We start from the raw sequence: 20,632 nt of genomic DNA, 5'->3' as shown, positions 1-20,632 counted from the left end.
GAGTAATTGCTCCTTGCACCAATTTTCTTTGGCCCCCTTCTCTCCACCCATGTATGCATGGGCGGCTCACTCTTTTCACCTCGCTGGTAGCGGCGATTGGATCGACGCTGGTCCTCGGCGAGTAGATTGATTACCCGCTGGTCGTCCAAGATCGAACTGCGTTGCTGTCACACACCGTAAAAGGGTGGTCTGCCCCCTACGCGAGTAAATGTTGCCACATGCACGTTATGCTTAGTGCCTAGACGATACAAAATATATACACCATGTCTAATACCTCCAATACTTCTTGGCACCCGTTGCCGAACGATGCAGACCTCCGGTTAATGCTAATTATACTGGTGCATCAGTGTGATCGGCTCTAGCAGCCATATCGCCATTCCCATCTCAGCCTTGGCAAATCGAAACCACCCCTGTCTTACCTCTCCCTCCACTCGCCCCTCGCCCAAGACCCCTGACAAAAGAGCGGACCTCTCTCGCATGGTACGCTGCCGATGCTCGTCACAGTGACGCTGGATTATCGTATGGGGGCGTACGTGTGCATGTAGGTGGGGGGAGGGGCAAGCTGCGAGAAACTGGCCAAGATCCCTGACGCAACCCCCGGCAAATACAAGCATGTATACATTTATACTGGACCGTGATTTTATCACCTCATGAGGGCTGGCGGGCTAGGAGCGCATGGAGGACAGCATCGAACACCCCGGTTGAGCAGACAGCGCGTCAGAAGGTCAGGCCACCCGAGGCCAGGTCAGAACATGCCCCTTCAGACGAGGGCCTGTCGGTCAAGATTGGTGAGATTCATGACGTGGACAGAATGAGCCAGTTCAAGTGCAAGCACAAGGATCGAGGTTTGGGAGGCCAGCGGACGAAAGGTACATGGAATAAACGATCGGGGAGATGCTATGCTGGCGAGTTTGCTTTGAAGAGGGACAAGCAACGGACATGGTATCTTCAGCATTGAACCTTCACGTACGGATAGGGGCTGTCGAATCACAGCTCAGCAACGATCCATTGAGAGGCACGTACGACATCATTATGGCATCCATCATATTCGTACGCTAAAGCCACCTCACAAAGGTCCAATGCAGCGCGAGCCACACAAGGTAATCTTGATCAATCCTGTCCGAAATGCAATGCAATCTGATCCATCCCGTCATACCGCACAAGCCGACAGCGCTAGAGAAAGATGCGACAAAAAGGCAACGCGGTCGATCAATCGTCCGCATGCCGCCCCGAGACAAGGTCAGCTGCCTTGCGAGGAATGAAGAAACGAAGGTAGAAAAACATCATTCCCCGGCCCGTCCGTTTCTGGGTCCTTGGAAGCATGCTTCCGGGATACATACCCGTTCCCACCGTGTGTGCAACTGGCTCCTTTATCGCTGCAATGAGAAGAGCAAAAAAACGTATAGCATTCTGCTTACATAGGGGTATTTTCCGTCTTGTTTTCGTACGCCGTTTTGAACAAAGGAGATGCGGGATAAAGCAAGTCGATTGCCACCATGCCATGCATAAACCCCATGGCAGGGCCAGAGAAAGAAGGATGGAATCGAATCGAAGGGAGAAAGCGAGGGAAAGAGGCTGAGCGGATAAAAATGAGGGGATGGTCGACACGACGTGGCAGAAGTGGATGCACGGATGCGATTGGGCTTGCCCTCAGGTCACCGGCTTCAGCGCCAGTATCACGTCGGATCGCGGACTGGAGAGGCCGTCTTCCGTGCCGATGCTGCCGTCGCCGTGCGCGTGACGCAATATATCGCCTTCGCCGCTCGGAAACGGCGAGCAGGCTAGCTCATCCGCCGCTAGACCTCCGCGTTCGTCTTCTCCATGCTGCTCTTTTCGAGGCTGCCTTGGTCAAAGGTGCCCCGGGGGCTCGTGTTGGACCGGCCAAACACCTTGCCGCCGAGGCGGTTGAACTTGCTCACGTCCTGCACCGGTGCGGGCGCGTCGAAGAGCTTGGTTTCGATGGCGTCGACGTTGATCTTGCAGAACAGCGTCGAGAAGAGGTACTGGTCGCCGGCGTGGTTCAGCAGGGGCAGGGTGCGATAGCCCTGCTTCAGGTTCTTGAGCTTGGCCGTGTACGTCGCGATGGCGGCGCCGTCCTTGCTGTTGTAGCTCTCCCCGTAGCTCGCCAGCTTGACGGACCATCGGACGAAGATGAGGTCCGGGTGCTTCGTCGTCACGCGGAACCGGAACTGGCCGTCCGAGAAGACGGGGTTGAAGCCGTTCTCGCGGATCACCTCCGTCTGGAACTTGAGGGCCGAGTCGTCGCGGTACATGGCGCCGGCGCCGGCTTCCGTCTTGTCTCGCTTGTCGTTGGCGTGGAAGACTTGCACCTCGATGTACGGATCCATCGACTTGCTGGCCGCGAGGTTGGCCGGCCGCATCAGCTGCTGGGCCGAGATGACGTCGATGCCAAAGGACACGACGGAACGCTCCTTCTTGCCCTCGGCGATGGCCGAGTCGAAGGGGCGAACCTGGATGTCGCGAAGCTCCGGTGGCTTCAGCACGTAGCCCGACTCGTCCTTGCCGCCCTCGAACATGGCATGGTTGAGCTGGGTGCCGAGGTCGAACGTCTGCCAGTTGAGCGCCGCCATCTGAACGCCGCGCCGCCAGTAGACGAGGGGAATGAAGTTGCTCGAGGCCAGCCGCATGCCGTCGGGGTACACGCGCATCATGTAGCGCATGTTGTGTATGTCGAGCGCCATCTTGGCCTCCTTGGTCCGCGAGTGCTTGGCGAAGCTCGACTCCATGAAGGAGAAGATGTGGTTGAAGGCCTTGGCCGCGGGGGTGTCGAAGCCGAAGTACTTGACGCCGGCGCAGTAGACGCCGAGGGAGCCGAGGACCTTGGTCGTCTTGTTCGCCGAGCGGCCGATGGAACCGAGCTCGCTGCCGCTCTCGTTGTCGCTCGTGCTGCTGCTGATCAAGCCGTGGACCTGGCCCTCGGTGATGGTGTTGACCCGACTCTTGCTGCCGAGACGCCTCGGTTGGCTGCTGCCGGCGAGCAGGGGGCTCTGGGGGAGAGACTGCGACGGCGTGAAGACGTTGCCGTCGGGGACGACGGGCGCCGAGAGGGGCGAGCTGAGGCTGGCGCCGCGTCGTCGACCGTCGGCCTCGACGGAGCCGTCGCGGTTGCCGCTGGGCTTCTTGACCTTGATGAGGATGCGCTCCATGAGCTCCGAGGGCGACGGAAGCTTGCCCGACGCCGGGTCGAGCGGCTCCGTGACCAGCCTCGGGCCGAACGTCTCCTTCATGATGTCCACCATCAGCGCCTGCTGCGCGGGGCTGCAGTGCACCTCGAGGGAGATCCAAAGCGGAAAGGCCGACTTGACGAAGGCGTATTTGTTGATGGTGATGACCACCTCCTTGAAGCTGATGGCGCTGGTGAGGGTGCGGCCGTGGACGACCTGCGGCTGGCCGTCGGATCCGTCCCAGCAATCGACCTCGACGCAGCGGCAGCCGCGGGCGAGGGCGGCGATGTAACCCTCGACGCTGGACTGGCCGGCAACCTGGCGCCCGAGAAGGTAGGTGTTGTGGGAGCTCGAGATGAAGTATTCGTTCATCGGGCGGTCGAGGGTATACTCCTGCGGCTCGTCGACGACGGGCCCGTTGCGACGAGAGGCGAGGAAGCCGACGAAGGCCGCCTCCGACATGATGGGCGCGACGGCGTGGTCGGCCTCGAGCCCGTCAACGTCGTCGGCCCGGTGTTTGCGGACAAACTTGTGGAAGAGCCTGTCCCACATGGCCGGATTGGCGTCGACGTCCTCGCCCTGGACATCTCGCAGGAAGGCGAGGAACTCGGGCAAGGCGAGGCCGGCATTGGGCTTGGCGGCCATGGCGCGGATGATGCGCTGGACGTCGGACCTCTGCCTCATGAGCCGGACGAAGTTGAGAAACTCGGAAAAGTTGAGCCGCTCGCGGCGTCTTGCGTCGCAGAGTCGGAAATTGGCCTGCAGCGTCGACTGGGAGCTGTAGATGTGTAGGCTCTGGCAGACCTGCATGACGCCGGCGATGTCCATCTCGCCCTGGCCTTCGCTCCACAGCTGGTCACCGAACTGCCTCGTCATCTCCGTCTGCCAGTACTGGGCGATGGCCCGGTCGTTGAAGGTCATCAACGACGTCATGGCTTCCTGGCGGTGCTTCAGCATGGCCTCGAGGAAGGTGGTCCAGGTCAGGCTCGTCTCGACGTCGTCGACGATGAGGTGAAGATACTTGGTTTTGGACTTTTCCGGGATCGAGTAGAGGATGGAGAAGCGCGCGGAGCGCTCGGGCTCGGTAAAGTTGCCGTCCCGGCCGTACGGCTGCACGTCGGAGCCGGTGCGGATCTCCCGAATCTCGTCGACGTGGAGAAACTTGTGGGGTCGCGTGCGGTCCCAGGTAAGCTTGTTGGTCTCGGGCTCGTAGACGAGGCGGATCCGCTTCGAGCGGTTCTTCTTGGAGATTTTTCTCAGCCAGGTGCCTCGCTGGAGCTGAAGGGGGATGACGGGGCCGGCCATGTTGTTGGAGCTTCCCGTGACGGATCCCGTCGTGCTGTTGGCCGAGGAGCCTCGCGGCGCGCCGTCCAAGTACATGGACCTGATGGAGGAGAAATCCTCCCTCTCGTCGAGGTCGGATTCGGAGTCGGTGGAGAGGACGTTGCCCTCGAGGGGAGCGGTCGTGTTGCTGTCGCTGCGGCGTCGCAGGAAGCAGGGTCCGACGCTGCCGTCGCGGCTCGCGGGAGCGGCCGACGATTGCCGACGGCCGCTCGCGATGCGTCGCGAGGCTCGGCTCGACAGTCGTCGAATCAAGTTCGTCTTGCCGGCGCCGATGGAGGCGACGCCGTCGCTGTAGTTGTCGGTGGTCTCGGCTATGGCGTTGGTCGGGCCGCCCACCCAGCCGTACCCGAGCGAGTTTCCGCTCGTCTTCCGGGACAGGATGGAGTCGGGGAGCTGGAAGCTCGAGGGGATCTGACCCTCATCCTTGGGCCGCGCGGGTTCCGGCGAGGCTTGGATGGACGAGTTCCTCGTCAAGACGGCCGTTTCGGGGGACATGATGGGCGAGCCGGGCCGCGAGTTGGAGGCGACGGAGGAGGCGCTGATGGCCGACGGCGGGATGGTGGCAGGGTTCGAATGGCGCAAAGAAGGCTGCTGGGATGGGTGAAAGTTGGTCTGGACCGTGCCCGGCCGAACACGCTTCAGCTGGGCGGAGAGTGAGGAGGACCGAACTGGGTCCACGGGCTGTGAGGAAGTCATTGGGTTCGAAGCCGCGTCGCTCGACATGACCGTGCCGGCGTAGCACGATCAGACACGGGAGTGGCAAGCCGAGGGCGCCGACGAAGGCTGCTTCGACATTTATAGGTCCCAGGCGACTTCGGCATGCATGGTCAAGACGATGACCGGGGGGAGAGAGGGAATGCGGGGGAAGGCCTCCACGCTGGCAGATCTGCGGCGTGGCGGATGCTCAGCGGGCAGAGTCAGGGGTCGCGCTGGAGCCGAGGGCGACGGAGCGTCTCGACGCGATTTGCGGATCGGGCTGACCAGGGCGGTGGCAGGCAAGCGTCCAGCACAAGCCGCGGAGAGGTCGAGGAGAGGAACAGGCCGGGGAGGGGGTGGGCGTGGGGGGTGGTCGTGGTCGTCGGCGACTGGGAACGGAGCGGCACCGTCTCCCGTCCGTTCGACGAGGCCCAAGGTCGCAGGTGGAGTGTCGAGCCGGCGCTGGGTGGTGGTGGTGGTGGTGGTGGTGGCAGTGGCGGCAGCGGTGGTCGTGTTGGTTGCGTCGTGGCAACGTATGCAGGTCGCCGCTTAGGGCATGCGAAGGCTGCGGGACGGAGGAGCTCGCTGGCGACTATGCCGCAGCAGAGGCGAGGAGCGTAGCGGAAGCGGGAGTCGTGGTGGCGGGCGTGCGTGAGGGGCAACGCATCGGTTCTTGGACTCGCCCGCTGTCTCGGCCGCTTTGCTGACGGACGGTGACTGACAGGCTCCGGTTTCCGCTCAGGCGGGCACGACGCTGTCGAGGATGGACGGGCCCTCGTCGAGCTCCGAAGGCCGGGGACGACGGCGAGAGAGAGGCCGCCTTCGATGGAGGCGACGTTGGGTGGCGAGGTCGGGCACTCGCGAGTGCAACGCCACAAGAATCGAGTCCCGTTGGGTTCTGTTGCCAGCAGGAGGGAGGAAGAGGAGGAGCAAGGCAGAGCAAGGACGGGCAAGGGAAGCCAATGCCGGCAGATGGTCGAACGCTGGCGGGGGGTGGACGAGCGAGCGTGACAGATCGTTGGCAGCGAGGTGGGTGGCTCGAGGAGTCGAAGAGGACAGGGAGAAGAATTGGTTTCGATTGCTGGCGGTCAGGTCGGGGCGGCACGCATGCGTGGGCGAGATATAAGTACGGGAGTGTTCAGGCTGCGGACGAGCAGATGAACCGATGGACAACGGGGCGTGGGATGAAGTGGTGGCGAGGTGGTAGGCAGAGAACTCGTCCACCCTTGGGTCGGCGGAGAGCCAGCCAAGCCAGTCCCAAAAGGCAGCGAAAAGGGTTGGTGGTTTTTATTTTGGCATGCAAAGAAAGGTTGGTTGGTTGGTTCGCACGGATTGACGCAGGGGCGTGTGTTGACGGTGGAGACGTGTGGTGTGCGAATGCGGAGAGCAGCGTTGGGTTGGCCCGTGGGTGGCGCTAGCACGAGTACCTGTACAAGTAAGATATGGAGCATTGCGTAGGAGCGAGTACATGTACAAGTACAAGCACAGGGCACATTGAAGTGTGCAAGTGCATGTACGTGGATGTGTACCGTACAACTACGTGGAAGTGTAAATGTACTTTTACCTGTAGTACAACGTAATACTGGAGGTGTACATGTTCGGGTCGAAAAGGGGGGGGGGGGGTGAGTCCCAGTGGGCATCTACTTAAGTACGTGTACAAATACATGTACACCTACTCCATACATGTACAGTAAGTACTTGTACAGTACGGAGTACGGAGCACATGAACAGCAGCTGTACTCCGTACAACTAAGTACAACTACATGTAAGTAGTACGGAGCAATACAGCATAGCAGTGCTGTTTCCGACTGGTGCTCGCCAGCGTGCTTGACATGCAGGTTCTGTACTTTGGATTGCAGAACTCGTAGGTGCCAGCGCGGACACTCCTACGACAGTCGTTTTACCGTTTGTACCGATGCTCTGTGGCATTCTACAGCACCCATCATACTGCACATGCAGGACGGAGTGCAGTACGAGGTACTCCATACACGGCAGAGCACCTGTTCCGCACTTGCATTTGCCCTTTGTGCGAGGCAGAATTGGAGGAGCTGCAACGCCGGACGCAGTCAACTCTTTTGTCGGCAGATGGCTTGGGCGTGGCCTAGCTAAAGAGCATGGGAAAGGGGGGACTGCATCGTGCCGTGGCAGATTCCGTATCATTCTTGTCTTACTTGGCCTCTTGGCTTGGGCGTTCTTCGGGGAGACCTGGGCGCGCCTTGACCAGAGACATTCTAGGAGGCAGATCCAGGGAGCTGCGTGGATGTACCTGTACTCTACGGAGCACGGGGACACAAGCATCGTCGGCCTGCCGTTTGCGCCTTGCGTCCCGCATCCGTCGACGGCGAAGATTGCGGAAGCCAGGCTGCGGGTGAGCAAGAGCACCTGCGCCGTAGCGACGAGGCACGAAAGGAGCAGGGAGCTTGGCCGAGGCAGACGTGCATGATTGGTTGGCGAGGAATCAAGGAGGTCGCGGCCGAGGAGCCGGTTTGCTTGCCTACCTAATGAGCACACGGGCCAAGCCAGGAAGATGCAATAATACTAGGCGACGTGGCATGACTTGACACGACGTGACAGGCTCGGAACGCGGTTCACGGCGCAAGGCAGCGTCGGGATCGGCAGGGACCAACGGCCAGCAGATGGTCGCCTCAGCATCCAGCGGCGAATACGAGGCAACGTGAGGCAACATGAGGCGATGTGAGGTGATGCGAGGCAATGCGAGGCTGCGAAGACAAGGGGAGTGGCCAGTCACAGTTGTGGGTATTAGGTGACGTCTGGACGACTCCCGCGCAATGGACTTTGGCTGCCTGATGCGCACAGGATCGATTTCCTTCCTCACAGACGACGCGAGCAATTTGGGCCGACCGTTGCACGTCCTCGCTTGCGTGCCTCTTGGCCTTGGTGTCCTCTGGCCATGGCCATGACGAGAAGAGACTCCCTAAGTACGTCCGACACGAGTCTTGTACCTCTACTTACATGCAGGTACTGACTGTACTGTGAGTATGAGCAGCGCGGTCAATGCAGACTGGTGGTGCTTGGCAGAAACCGTGGGCTGTATCCGCCCCCTACCTACGGTTTGCTCCGTGCTGTACTTGGTATTACCTAGTATTAGGTATTGATACCAAACGTTGTACGGAGTACGAAGTACCAAGTTTGCACGGAGGTACCGTTAGTGAAGGGAAGCAAGTGCACCTCCTACAGCACTCCGCACACAAGCACATGTACAAGTAGATGTACGGAGTACTTGGGGCGAGTATGCAAGTACATGTACTTGCTTGAACGCCGCTCTTGCAAGTACAAGCCCGGCACCGTTTACGAGCACCCAGGTACCTAGTAGGTTAGGTGCCCACGATGCGTACCTTTCCAGCACCTTGCCCACCTACTGGCGCTCGCACTTGTTGCCGTCTCGGACGGTGGCGGTGACGTGTGCGGGCGCAGGCAACCCTTGTACCCGTACCCGGCCTGGTTCGTACCTTAGAATAGAAAACGTGCGACCCGAAAAAAATTTCTAACCCTGGACCTTTGGCGTCAACGGCAAGGCACCCCAGCCCACCGAGAGGGGACAACGACGACGATGTCCTCGGACCATGGCGAGGTACCTCCCAATTCCCTGGCGCAGCCAAGCATCTGATACGAGGTGCAGCAGGAACTGGAAAGGTACGGAGCAGACGGGTCGAAGAGCAGGGGCTAATACCAGCATGGCATGGTGGCGGAGTGGCCATGGGAACGACAAAGGGATTTTGCCTGCGAGTGCTCCGCACTGTAGATGGATGACCTTGGTACCCGCACACTTTTTGCCCTCCGTAGTGGCCGCCAGACTGCGAGCACAGGGCAAACGGCGTCCTGCCATCCGTTGGAGACGGGCTGGGGGGCGTGCGGCTTGCAAGCAAGGGCGAGGAAGAATGCCCTTCTTGGTCGCTCGCTGTGCCTCCCTCTGTACAGGTACCAGGGCGGAAAACGCACAGGGGGGCACTGCCGTACACTGTTCTCGATGTTCTGGTACATGTACTTAAGTACATGTAGGCAAGTACGTACCTCCCTAGGTAGGGTGGTGCGGCAAACGAATGCAACGTCTCGCACGCGCCGGCGCTGGAAACAGCCGCAGGACACTGCCATGGCCCCCAGGCGGCCACTACGGCGGCCCACAAAAACCCAAACTCCCAAGGTGCTACAGTCCATGTGGTACGCCAAGGTTGCGCCCGCCGATAAGAGAGACGAGTACTCCGTACGGAGAAAGATATTATTTAATAGGTGATACCTACAGTACAGTACCTAGTAGTAAGTACGGAGTACTGAGCTGTACATGCACATGTACTGTAAGTATTGTACTGTACTTACTTACATGAAAGGGTACCTCAGTACGGAGAACCCAGCCGTCTTCCAATGCGGATCCGCTGAGGGCGATCTCCTGCGTCATGTGCAGTAATGAAGTACTCCGTACTCCGCGCTCCGTCCCAACTCCATCGACCTGGACAATCAGGTACAGTACTGTACACCACAAACCTAGGAGTACTTAAGCACTTGCACATACTGTACTCTATAGCTGTACTGTGTACTCCGTACTCCGTACATGGACCTGAAATACATGCACACGCAAGTACATGCACAAGTACTGGCAGACGCATCCACACGCGGCCGTCCGTCCGTACAGGTACAAAACGCGGTCAAGACCTCCCATCGGCAGAAGTGCTGGGTAACCACCCTCATGGACCTACACCGACTTGTTAGCACCTACATGTACGTTGGCTTGACGTGGCGGGACAAACACCTTCTTCCGCAGTATTACCACGCACACATTCCCTTTCCTTAGTACGCATGCACGGCACACGACATCAATCTGAGGGTACGGGCACCTGCGGTGCGGAGCACACGAGGAAACATGTCTCGTTCGCAACGGCACCCCGCAACAGGGATGCTTGCATGCTGGGTCCCGACGTTTCTACTAGCACCGCCTAGCTGTATCATCCATCTACTAGCAGCGACGGTAGTAACAGTGCCTCGTATTAGTGAGCTGGCGAATGCTGTGCTCTACTCATACTGCGTACGTACAGTATGTCGTCGTCGTCGCAAGCCTACTAGTGCCGACTGCCGATCTGGGCGTGTCACGCTGCAGGTGTACTTACTTGACCACGGCTGCGTGGTGCTTCTCGTAGGTTCGATGGTGCGCGAGCATCGACCCATCATTTTGGTGCGCAGCAGGTCCTGCCTGCACATACTTGTCATTTCGCGCAGGTTCAGGTAATTACAACTTCTGCCGGTGCCAAGTGCTGCTGGTGCTGGGAAGGCGTCGCACCAGGAAGCGGCGGAAGGGGCGCGAGAAGATGCTCCCTCGGCAAAGTGCCCCCCGCCACTCCGGACTACTAGGTGCTGTATTACCTAGCACCTTGGCGGCAAGCAAGCCAAGCACACCAACGGCAAGCATCACCTTCCGCGAGCAAAATCATATCCCCAGATGCTCCCCTGGCGCCAGCGACTCTCCAGAGGCAGGTGGGTACGGCAACGGCCAGGCGGAGGTGAGGAAGAAGCAAATCGCCAAGGTGACGGACAAACCTTGGTCCAAGGCACGGCACCCGCATCGGCACCCGTGCAGGCATTCGCATGTCACCTCGCGACGGCGGAGCGAGCTCTCGGCCGGCGAGGCTCGTTCGTCCGCCGCACTCCGTCATGTCGCCGTCTCGTCCGGCGGGAAGCGGCCCCATCGAAGGGGCAGGCTAGCCCAACCGGCGAATTGTCGGTGGCACGATCCGAGTCACCTGCAGGGATGGGCACTGCGCTGGACTCTACCACGCATCGGATGGATACCGATGGCGACGGAGGCCCAACAGGTGGCCGGCTCGGCGCCTCGTGGTGACGTGGTCCTACGTGGAACCGGTAGAGTTTGTCCCAAGTTCCCCCACGACAGCGGGCGGCACCCACCAAGGCAAAGCCGAGAGCGGCTGCCCCCTTTCCCCCTCCCACCCTTGGCTGGCATTCTGGGCGATGACGATGACGGGTACGGAGTACGGCGTACAGAGTCCCTAGCACGCGTCGGTGTGCATGCTGGCATCTTATCATGGCTACTACTAGGTAGGTACTAACCTACAGGTACCTAGGTAAGGTTCTAGATTAGTACCCTCGGCGCTGCTGCATGCTAGCAAGTACATCGACACCTAACTACTAGGTACTTACATGTACTCCGTACACCAACCTACTACCAACAGGTACTTGTACACTCCCACCTACTGTACTTACATGGTGTGTTGTGCTTGCGCTTGTACCTTGTGCTGTGGTAGGACGTATTGTAATTCCAGCGCCGAGTACTGACCAGTGCATGGACTACAAGTACTGTACGACTCAAGAATACGCACTGCAAGTAATTATTGGGTCAGTAAGTACTCCGTACACCTGCGTTCCTTGGCCTCCTCCCCCCCTCCCCCCCTCCAGTCCAGGTCCTGTCGCCAACGTACCTGTGCTCGTGCGTCTGTCTGCGGGCGTGCTACCGTACTGCGTTGCTCCGTGCGACTTGAAACATCATCGCCAAGGCTCGCGGCCAAGCACCAAGACGGACGCTCGGATGAAATGTCTTGGCTCGAATCATTCCCCAGCAGAGGCGGGCGATGCGTCGTTCTCTCGTTGTCGGCGGATAATAATACCTGGTGGCCGTGGCCTTTGGCCTCACCGGCGGGTGTGGCCGTGGCAGCAATCACTCGAGGCCGCCGACGGCATCGCACGGATTCGCACCTCGCTCGCATCACGGCCACCGCATCGTGAGCATTCCGCTTCGAGACCCCAAAGGGCCAAAGGGGAAGCCGTGGCGTGCGCCCTTCCGTCCATCCATCCGCATGCACCTGCGGGCGGACAGGCACCATCGGCGCCGACCTTGGCCTTTTTTTCTGCCGCTCGAGTCGAGCGCCGCATCATCAGGACTGTCGCCGCGAGTGGGGCGCTGCCTCATGGCAGAGGTGTCCGCCATGTCCGCCAAGCTCTCCATTCGTTCCCTCGACCCTTCGCCTCATCTCTCCTGCGGCCCGCGCATCGTCTGCTGGTCCCGTCCGGCCTACGGCGTTTCGAGTCCGAAGCCTCACCGCCCAGGGGTGCCGTATGGCACACGCGGGGGGGGGGGGGGGGGGGGGGGGCACATGGACGCCAAACGCAGCCGGCCAGGTCGCTTCGTGACGTGGCATGAATACGGCCGTAAAGTGCGCAATGCTGGCGGAGCAGGAGTCAGCTGCCCGCCGGCGGGGGAGGGAAAAGGGAGGGGGGAGGTAGACGCGGGGGGAGGAGGACGGGGGGTGCAAAGCATTGCCCCGAGTGCTCGTACGCGCGCATTCGCTGGCCGTCGAAGCTGCCCATGACGCTGCGCGGAGCACGCCATATCAACACCTCGTGGCGGCCGTCTCCGTGGGATTGGACGCTTCTCTCTCGAGCGCTTGTCGCTTCGAACTCGGCCTTGGCCCGCATGCCAGCGGGACGCCGAAAATCGATGTGATGATCGGAGATCGGTCGGCAAGCACCTAGCTGGGCGTGCGAGCCGCACCCACGCACAGGTACCATGTACTTGGGTGCTTCGTGCCAGATGATGATGCTCGACCCGATGACCACCACGGCAGTCGTCACCACCGTTCCTCCGACAATGGCCAAGCCGTGGCGCCCCTTTTCCCGTCGGTCGCGTCTCGGTGCTCGCGGCATATGCTTGCGTGCGACGGTTACGAAGTGGTGGCGGCGGAAACGACGGACAGCAATTCGCCGGCACGTTGATGAGCAACGTCAACGTCATCGGGAAACCTTCTCGCCCCATCCCGCCCGACTTCCGGGTCCCCAACCATGTCGGCTCGTCCTTTGCGGCCGTCGCGGTGGGCGGGCAAAGGAACGTGGAAGCCCGGACACCCGTCACATTCCACCCTGTTCCCTGGGCTGCCTGCATCTCGGCGACGGCAGAAGGGGAGGGGGGGGGGGGGGGGGGGGGACAAACATTGGAACACCAGAACGCATTCGGGAAGAATGCGGCTTTCTGCAGGTTCGCGTCGAGGCTAGCGATTGCGCAAAGTCGCGCTGCGATGCGACGAAACCTGTCACCGCTCTTGCGGATGTGTGCGGAGATGCAACCACGGTGTCTAAGAGGTGGAATTGAATTCTGGTTTGGCCATCGCAATTCCAGCCGCTTCGTCAGTCACCGACCAAGGTGATGAACGATGACGGGATGAAGCTTCTCGGTGTGTGTGGGTGCAGGTGTGTACATGTGCGTTGTACTGTACTTGTCTTGCTTAGTACGGTGTACTAAGCATACCGCTACACATGCGTACTGTACTCAAGTACTGTACACCAACGAGCACATGTAAGTACATGTACTGACGGAGGCAGCTTGGTAGATACCTATCTACCTAGTACTGTACTAAAACTACTAGGTACATAGGTACTAATTAGGGTACATAGGTACTAATTAGGTGCCTAAGTACGGAGTACCTTAGTAGGTAGTAGGTAAGTATAAGGTTCTCTGTACGGAATACTGCAGTAGGTGTGCTGTACGTGCTTGTAGCAGGTGCATTGGTACTCCGCACTGTAGGTGTATATAGCTGTACAGAAGTGCGGGGGGTGTCGATAAGCGTACTCCGTACTAGTAGAATGGATACTACCCTGCGAACCAGGAACGAGTGATTCCAGCAATGTGTGATCGCGCCCCGTACCTGCCTTGCTACTGTACTTACTTACTGGAAGTACATACAGCTACAAGTACTCCGTACTGTACATGTACTCCGTACTCCGTAGTTGTACTTAGTTACATGTACTGTAGGAGTAAGTACATGTGTACCTACTGTACAGCATGGTACGGAGGGCAAGTACAGCTACTTTCTACTGTCCACTGCATGTGCGAGTGCATGTACTACTATATTGCTTACTTACTGTATTCGTACCCTACCCGTGTTCCAGCGTGGCCAGTGTACTTACTTTACTCCCCAAGTATGTGAGCTCCTACAGGTCGTCCTCGCCGTCTGGCAACAATCAAGGACTCCGAGTGCATGTGCTGCAGGAGCAATGGAAGGGGTAGCGAGATAGGTAGGAGCTACGGATGAGTTGGCCACCAGTAAACCCTCGGTTCTGTCCCTTCGCTCTGGGGAAGAAGGAGCGCCTCGTTCGACCGTGACTTCCACGGATGCGATCCTCCGACTCCTGGCCGCAAGTAACAGGCCGGCAGGATTCCGCCTCCATCCACCCACCTTTTACGGAGTACGTGTTTCCATCCATGCACCTCTTCACCTCATTCAACACTTCGACGGCGCCCGTATCCTGACCTAGCAACCCTTCCCATGCGATTCCGCCTGCCGCATGCTTGTGCGGCTGTGGGGTGGACGACGGTGGGAAGCGCCGAGCTGTCGGGCCATTCTGTTCTGTTGGGCCCTCGGCATTGTTTCATCGCCGCCTCCGCTGAGCACATTTCCGCCCGTGGTCAACCAAGCGGCAAGCTGCACTGCACTCCCTACGGAGTACGTGATTTGCACTGCCGTGCATGGGAAAGCTGGCACCTACCGCAATGCGGGTGAGCGCTGTGCACGCCCATGCACGTGTGCACCTACACTCACTCACTCGAGCCCTCCCTCCCTGTGTGTGTGTGCTTGCTTAGCTGTCTGGCCCTGGAAGAAGCAACCGGCGGCGGAGGGAAAGCCCGACGACGCCAGCGTCACCTAGCCCCCATTGTGTTATGCCGCGAGCTCCTCGACATGGAGCAAGTGTGTTGGGCCCTCGATGGTGGGCCAGCTCCGTTTAGCGGGCAACGCGACGGAACTGATGGGCAAAGGTCGCTAGTCAGCACTCGAGCCTCGCAAGGCGCCCGAAATGGTGCGGAGGGCTCGCGTCGACGTGCTCGTGCCTCACGAAGCCAAGGACGAGCAAGATTTCACCGACATTTTGCATCCCAAGCTGTCCCACGCAGCCTCTCGTCATGTGTTTGGATTTGGCAACCACCCTGTGCGCCCCCAAAGGATCCTTGGCGGCCCGACTCGACAGCTACCATCAATGCGATCAATGCACCGCGGACGGCTCGGCGGCTGGGACTCTGCAGTTGACGTCGCATCGGACGCCGTGCGAAACAGCGAGGCAGAGCCCAAGCACGGCACCTGCGGCAGTCTTTTCGTGCGTCGACGGCACCGCTGGCCACCCGAGTTGGAACCGACATGCTGGGCCACCTCGGATGCATTGACTGCCCCGGACCATCCCATTCGCCAGGGTGGACTGTGGTGCTGCCATGACGTATTGGACCCGATGGCTGCCCAATCGGTAGGAAGCGTCATATGCGTCGGTATTATGGCCTATTTCCGAGTCAAATGGGCTGGCGGATCTGGTGCATGGCCGCAGGGGTAAGGGCCGACACGCCTGACCTTCTTCGGGCCTCCGAGACACGTCGACGTCGAACGAGACGACGAGCGATGCTACCCCAGCCATACGGTGCCAGTGCACATTACTGCGCATGCGCCGTGCTTGCGTGGGGGAGTGCCGTGACGCAGCTTGATGGAGGCCGCGCTTGCACCATTATTGCGGCACATCTCAGATCAGCCCCAGCAATCGGCGCCAAACGACGGCGGGCGAATCCCTCATGATGTGATGAGTACTCATCCCTACTTACTTACGTCAGACGTGCTCCTCGACTGGCTGCGCCGCTGCCAAAGTCTTGTCGAGGTGCGCGAGACTGGCCCACGATTCCTGTTTCACCTACGGAGTACTACAAGTACTGTGGTCGTTTGGCCAGCTGCCACCGCAAGATCCACCAGATCTTGTCACAAACTTGGGGGCCAGGGGGGTCCACCAGCAAGAGCCTTGTGACGGCATGCTTGCACCCACAGCCTCAGCCTCCAGCAGGGGTGACGGGACACGACCATGTGTCCAGCGAATTACTTACTTGCCGAACACAGTTTGAGATGCTGTTTGCCGCCCGCGGAAGTCTTCGGTAGATAAAAAAAATGGTCGAATTGTCCGCCCAGGGCACGGTACAATTCCACGCATGAATCGCGCCAACTTTGTCGATCCATCGAACCGTACTCGAACTTGTGCCCCGGCCTGAAACGGCCTGGCCAGTCGGGCATTGGGCGCATCGACCAACCATCTGTCCATCGCATCACCATGTACTCCGTACATGGTCTGCGTTTCGCTTCGTTTGCCAGCAGAGTGCAAGCGAGTCAGGCGCCCAGCGGCCGGTCCCGTTGCCGTCATACCTCTCTCTACCTTGCCCGGACGCAGGATTACGTCGGTTCGCTGCCGCGCGACAGCATATAGGCGCGGCATGCACGGCTTGCCGCCATTGTCGTCCCGGACCTCCCATGTAGCTCTGACGTCTTCTCCACCTCAAGGAGATGAGGTCGTCGTCACCGTATGCTGGGCCAAGCCGTCGTGAACTTGCACGTTGGAGCGTTGGTAGGCTTCGACATCCCCTTGGGTTGAGAGGAACGTGGGAAGTTGAATGTTGGCCAAGGGCACGCCACATGCGGTGGAGCTTGCGTTGCCGGGCTTGCGTTGCCGGATATAATTATCTACGACAAGACAAACTTTTGGGGCCAACTGCATGTGGTGGCTTCTCGAACCGACCTGTCGGCAACACCAGGGCATACGCAAGGCCTTGATGTGAAAACGACGAGAGCCAGGACAACCGCAGGACCGACCTCGTCCCGGATGGTGTTGCCGTTGCGCGGCGCCGCCGTGATGGAACGGCCTTGAACATGGGCCACTTTGCTCCGTGTCTGTCGCGGCCTGCTTCGTCGGAGCCAACGTCTTGCTGCAAGCTGACCGCTTCGCCCTTGCCGTTGTCAGCTGGCTACCTTGGCCGCTGTTTCGACGTGGCCCGTCGGACGATTGACCGCCATGCAGGCAAAAAGAATGCTGCTGCCGATGTGAAAACACACACACACACACACATGCATGGCACTTGCACGTGTGCACCTCACCAGTCAGGGGTATGCGTAAAATTGAACACCGATTCGACGCCCTTTTCCCGCTCCGGCTCCAGGAGCGAGATGAGGCTGCATTGGAAACAGGCCAGTCGGCCTGTTGATCCAGACAGGGTGTCGACAAATGGCAATCCACCGGCTCCATGCCTTTCCAACTCTCATCTTCCCCGTCCGACTGTGGGTTGAGTCAGGTTTCCGGCACCAAAAGCGCGGACATGCCGAGCCGGCGCCAAGAACTCATGCGGGCGACGGACCTGATGATGCAGTCAATAATGGTTACGCATCGGTTGCCCCTTGGATGCAAGTGTACGAGAAACTTTCCGGAACAATGGGGATTCGCAGGGCGAACGGCATCCAGGGCGAGCAGTCCGTTTCCGAGGGGCAGACAGGGATTCCCCATCCCATTTCGCAACGCTTGGTCAGATGGCATCCCAACCTGCACGGCATCCACCAGGCAAATCACATCTCCGACCTTCCCCACGATGAATTCTCACGTGGGCGGCATGCCTGGATTCGTGGCAGTGGGTGGATGGACGAGGTGGCGGCGAGAGGACGAGCAGCGCCGACAAGCTGCTGCCGCTGGCGCACGTGCCCGGGCCGTAGCGTTCTCGGCTTCCACACTCCTTTCGATTCGATGCGCTACCTCTTGTCGCCCGCCTTCGTTTCCGTCTTTTCCATCCGGTTGTCGGCTGCTTTGTGCAGTGAACATGCCCGTCTCGTTGGGATGACGCGAAACGCAATGGCGACCGAGCTTCGTTCATGCCCAAGCTGTTGCTCCATCGGAGTCCAAGCACAACGGCAACATCCATGCAGCCTGAAATATCGCTAGCCTCGCATTGCGCCATTTTCCACATCGAGCGAGAATGCAAGCTGGCAAGGTCCAGAGTCAAAGCACAACCCGGCCGGCGCAAGAAATATGTCGTCACTCATTCCTTCGGGCACATGAAACTGCGGAATTGGCCGTACGAAGCCCTCGTTGACGCCTATTTTGGAATCTCGATTGACGGCGAAGTGCAACGGTCAGACATCCTGGTCATGTCGACTTTCTGCTCATTTTCGCTGGAGCCAGCGTTGAAGGCGAACGGGGCTTGCCATCACCCCCATTCACCCTCTGCCGTCACTGCTGGCAGCCAAGTTGCCCTGCTGGGACTATATCCGTTCCGGAGCTCGCTTGCGTCGACGCCCAGTTTCCTCATCGCCTGCATCGTTTACTTGTTTTGAGTATATTATAATGCATCGTTTGATCGCGCCAGTATGGAGCCGTTGACGCTGCGACTGCTTGGGGAATGGAAGCCTTGCATCCCGCTCGCATAAATCGTCACCTCGTCCCCAGGAATCCTTGCCGGTATGCCAGCCTTCCCTCACCCACTCCTGGCCTTGCGATGCTACTTGACAGGCTCCGGGGCATCCCTTCCTCCTGTTGTGGATTGTCACGACAATTCGACTGCCACGATCTGACATCAAATGCCACCTTTCCGCACACCCTCCAGGCAACCTCGAGCAACGCGCAGGGCAAACCAACGCGCTGCCACCCCTGCCCTCGCTCTCCATGTCGAAGATGAACGGCCATCTAGTAGACATTGGCCGCAAGCGTCGTGCTCTTGCGAAAAGGCGAAGGATACTTTGCAAGAAACGACAGGGGCATGAATCATATGGTTGGGAGGAACGCATCCCCTGTTTCCATTCATATGGGGTTCAGACGCACTGCCCTAGATTGCATCATCCTGTTTGCCGGCAGCCCCGCCACGAATCATTGTTTCATATAGAAATGCGTTACCAATGATAACCTTCAAGTCCATTTCATTCTTCTACCAGAAGATGCAGCAACAAGCGGCTCAATGCCTGCCCAGCTGTTGATGGTTCCAGCTCAACGATTGCAAAACAGTACGTATACGTACATGTCAAGAACGATGCCCCGTTTTATATTTCAAACGAGACATACATTCCCCGTGGTAGGCAATGTTAAGAAAAAAGCTTAAGGGAAATTATGGAGTAGAATGGGCTTCGTTCCTTCGTCTTGAGCTCTAATTCCATCATGGGTGCTGCCGCATACAGATGAACCCCTGTCCAGTTTCAACTTCATGCGACACTCGTCAATGACGCTTGGTGCATGTGCGTCCTACACTCCTGCTACCGTTCCTCTTGTTTTTTCAACGTGCCCAAACTTCTTGTCGCAAATGACGGCCTCAGAAGGAGTCCGTTTCGTTCAGATACGCACCCGCACGATTCATACTCCGGACCTGGCCTCAACATCTCCGTCACGGAACAGGACAGAAATGTCGAGGTAGAGACAAGACATTGATGGCAAACGACTTGAATTCCTCGCACAGATTCCGTCGTCTGGCAACAAACGTACGACAAGATCGACAGCAGAAAGCACCACACGTCAGAGCGTGGAACGTTCCGCTTTCGCTCGCCCATCCGTCTGAGAGTCATGTCTAAATAAAGCGATATCATCCGTGCCCTGCAAAAGTCATCTGACGAATCGTGGTTATTCTACCGCCTTGAGAACGCCGCCCGTACGACATTGACAGGCGACACGGCGCTTATCACATCAGAGCAAGGATAATGTTTTGAAAGAAAAATTAACGAATGTCGTGATCGGGGTGAGACGAAGGCTGTTGGGGGCTGAAGTCAGCCCAACCTTTCCTCCACGTGCCGACCTACAGGTTGACTCGTCATTTTTGTATCGTCTTTGCCACCAAAGTATCCTGTTCGTGTACTCGTACAGATACACCATGTGCTTTCGGTTTCCAGAGAGACGATCGTGCCCTGTCGTTACACAGCTGGCACCCCTGTTCACCCCTGAGAAAATGTCCACAGGGTTGTGAGTCGTGATGGTGGATGGTGATGAGACAAACGCACTTGGTCACACTTTGTCCTACGCGGTACTGGTACATAGAAAGAAGGCACCAGTACCGCCCATAGTTGGCCCTACTGGTCGAAACGATGTAGGAATACAAAGGCTTTGCAATTGGCAGTTCCGGTGGCGTGTCTGGAGGTGTTGATAACTGCTATCAAACATGACTGACGAAATGGGTAGCTATGACGAGGAAATATGTACCTCACCTGGTGTTCCGTCCTGTTGTATTGTGTGTATGTGTCCTCCGTACACTTGCGTGCCTCTGAAGCTCCAGATATTGTCGGTTGACTCGTATCAATTTGTGCAAGGATGCCTTCATCCGTTACCGCTATCGCCTCGTGCGCTCAAACGGATGCTCGCATCGAGATGAAGCCCATCCATCACATGCCCTCCTGTACGCAACACAGCACGGAGCACGGAGCACGGGGCACAACGCGATAGCATGAGCACGACCATGTTGGTCGTACGAACGCTTGGAGCATGTGGCATTCCGCGAGCACCTCGTCTCTTCTTTTTTCCGCCCTTCCCTTCCTAGTCACCCTCCAAGCACTGTACTGAGGGGGGCTTGCCCTTTGTCCAGTCACTTTCCCTTTCTTTGTGCATCCCTGCTCTGCTAGGTAAGAAGACTGTGTGGC

General features: G+C 58.6%; 2 protein-coding genes across 2 annotated transcripts; one reads left to right on the top strand and one right to left on the bottom strand.

The window, feature by feature from the left end:
* Window positions 1-1,796: 1,796 nt before the first annotated feature.
* DCS_04276 (phosphoinositide-specific phospholipase C) lies at window positions 1,797-5,252 on the bottom strand (the record flags this gene model as incomplete). Its single annotated transcript, XM_040801588.1, has 1 exon — window positions 1,797-5,252. One exon carries the CDS (start codon window positions 5,250-5,252, stop codon window positions 1,797-1,799), a length of 3,456 nt encoding a protein of 1,151 aa, XP_040656621.1.
* A 9,780-nt stretch (window positions 5,253-15,032) lies between these two features.
* Window positions 15,033-15,557, top strand: DCS_04275 (uncharacterized protein; the record flags this gene model as incomplete). Its single annotated transcript, XM_040801587.1, has 1 exon — window positions 15,033-15,557. One exon carries the CDS (start codon window positions 15,033-15,035, stop codon window positions 15,555-15,557), a length of 525 nt encoding a protein of 174 aa, XP_040656620.1.
* Window positions 15,558-20,632: the final 5,075 nt, after the last annotated feature.

This window comes from Drechmeria coniospora, chromosome 02 (assembly GCF_001625195.1).
Source record: "Drechmeria coniospora strain ARSEF 6962 chromosome 02, whole genome shotgun sequence".
NCBI classification, from domain to species: Eukaryota; Fungi; Ascomycota; class Sordariomycetes; order Hypocreales; family Ophiocordycipitaceae; genus Drechmeria; species Drechmeria coniospora.
The sequence above is the reverse complement of the archived record's forward strand: the minus strand, read 5'-3'. Positions and strand labels throughout refer to the sequence as shown.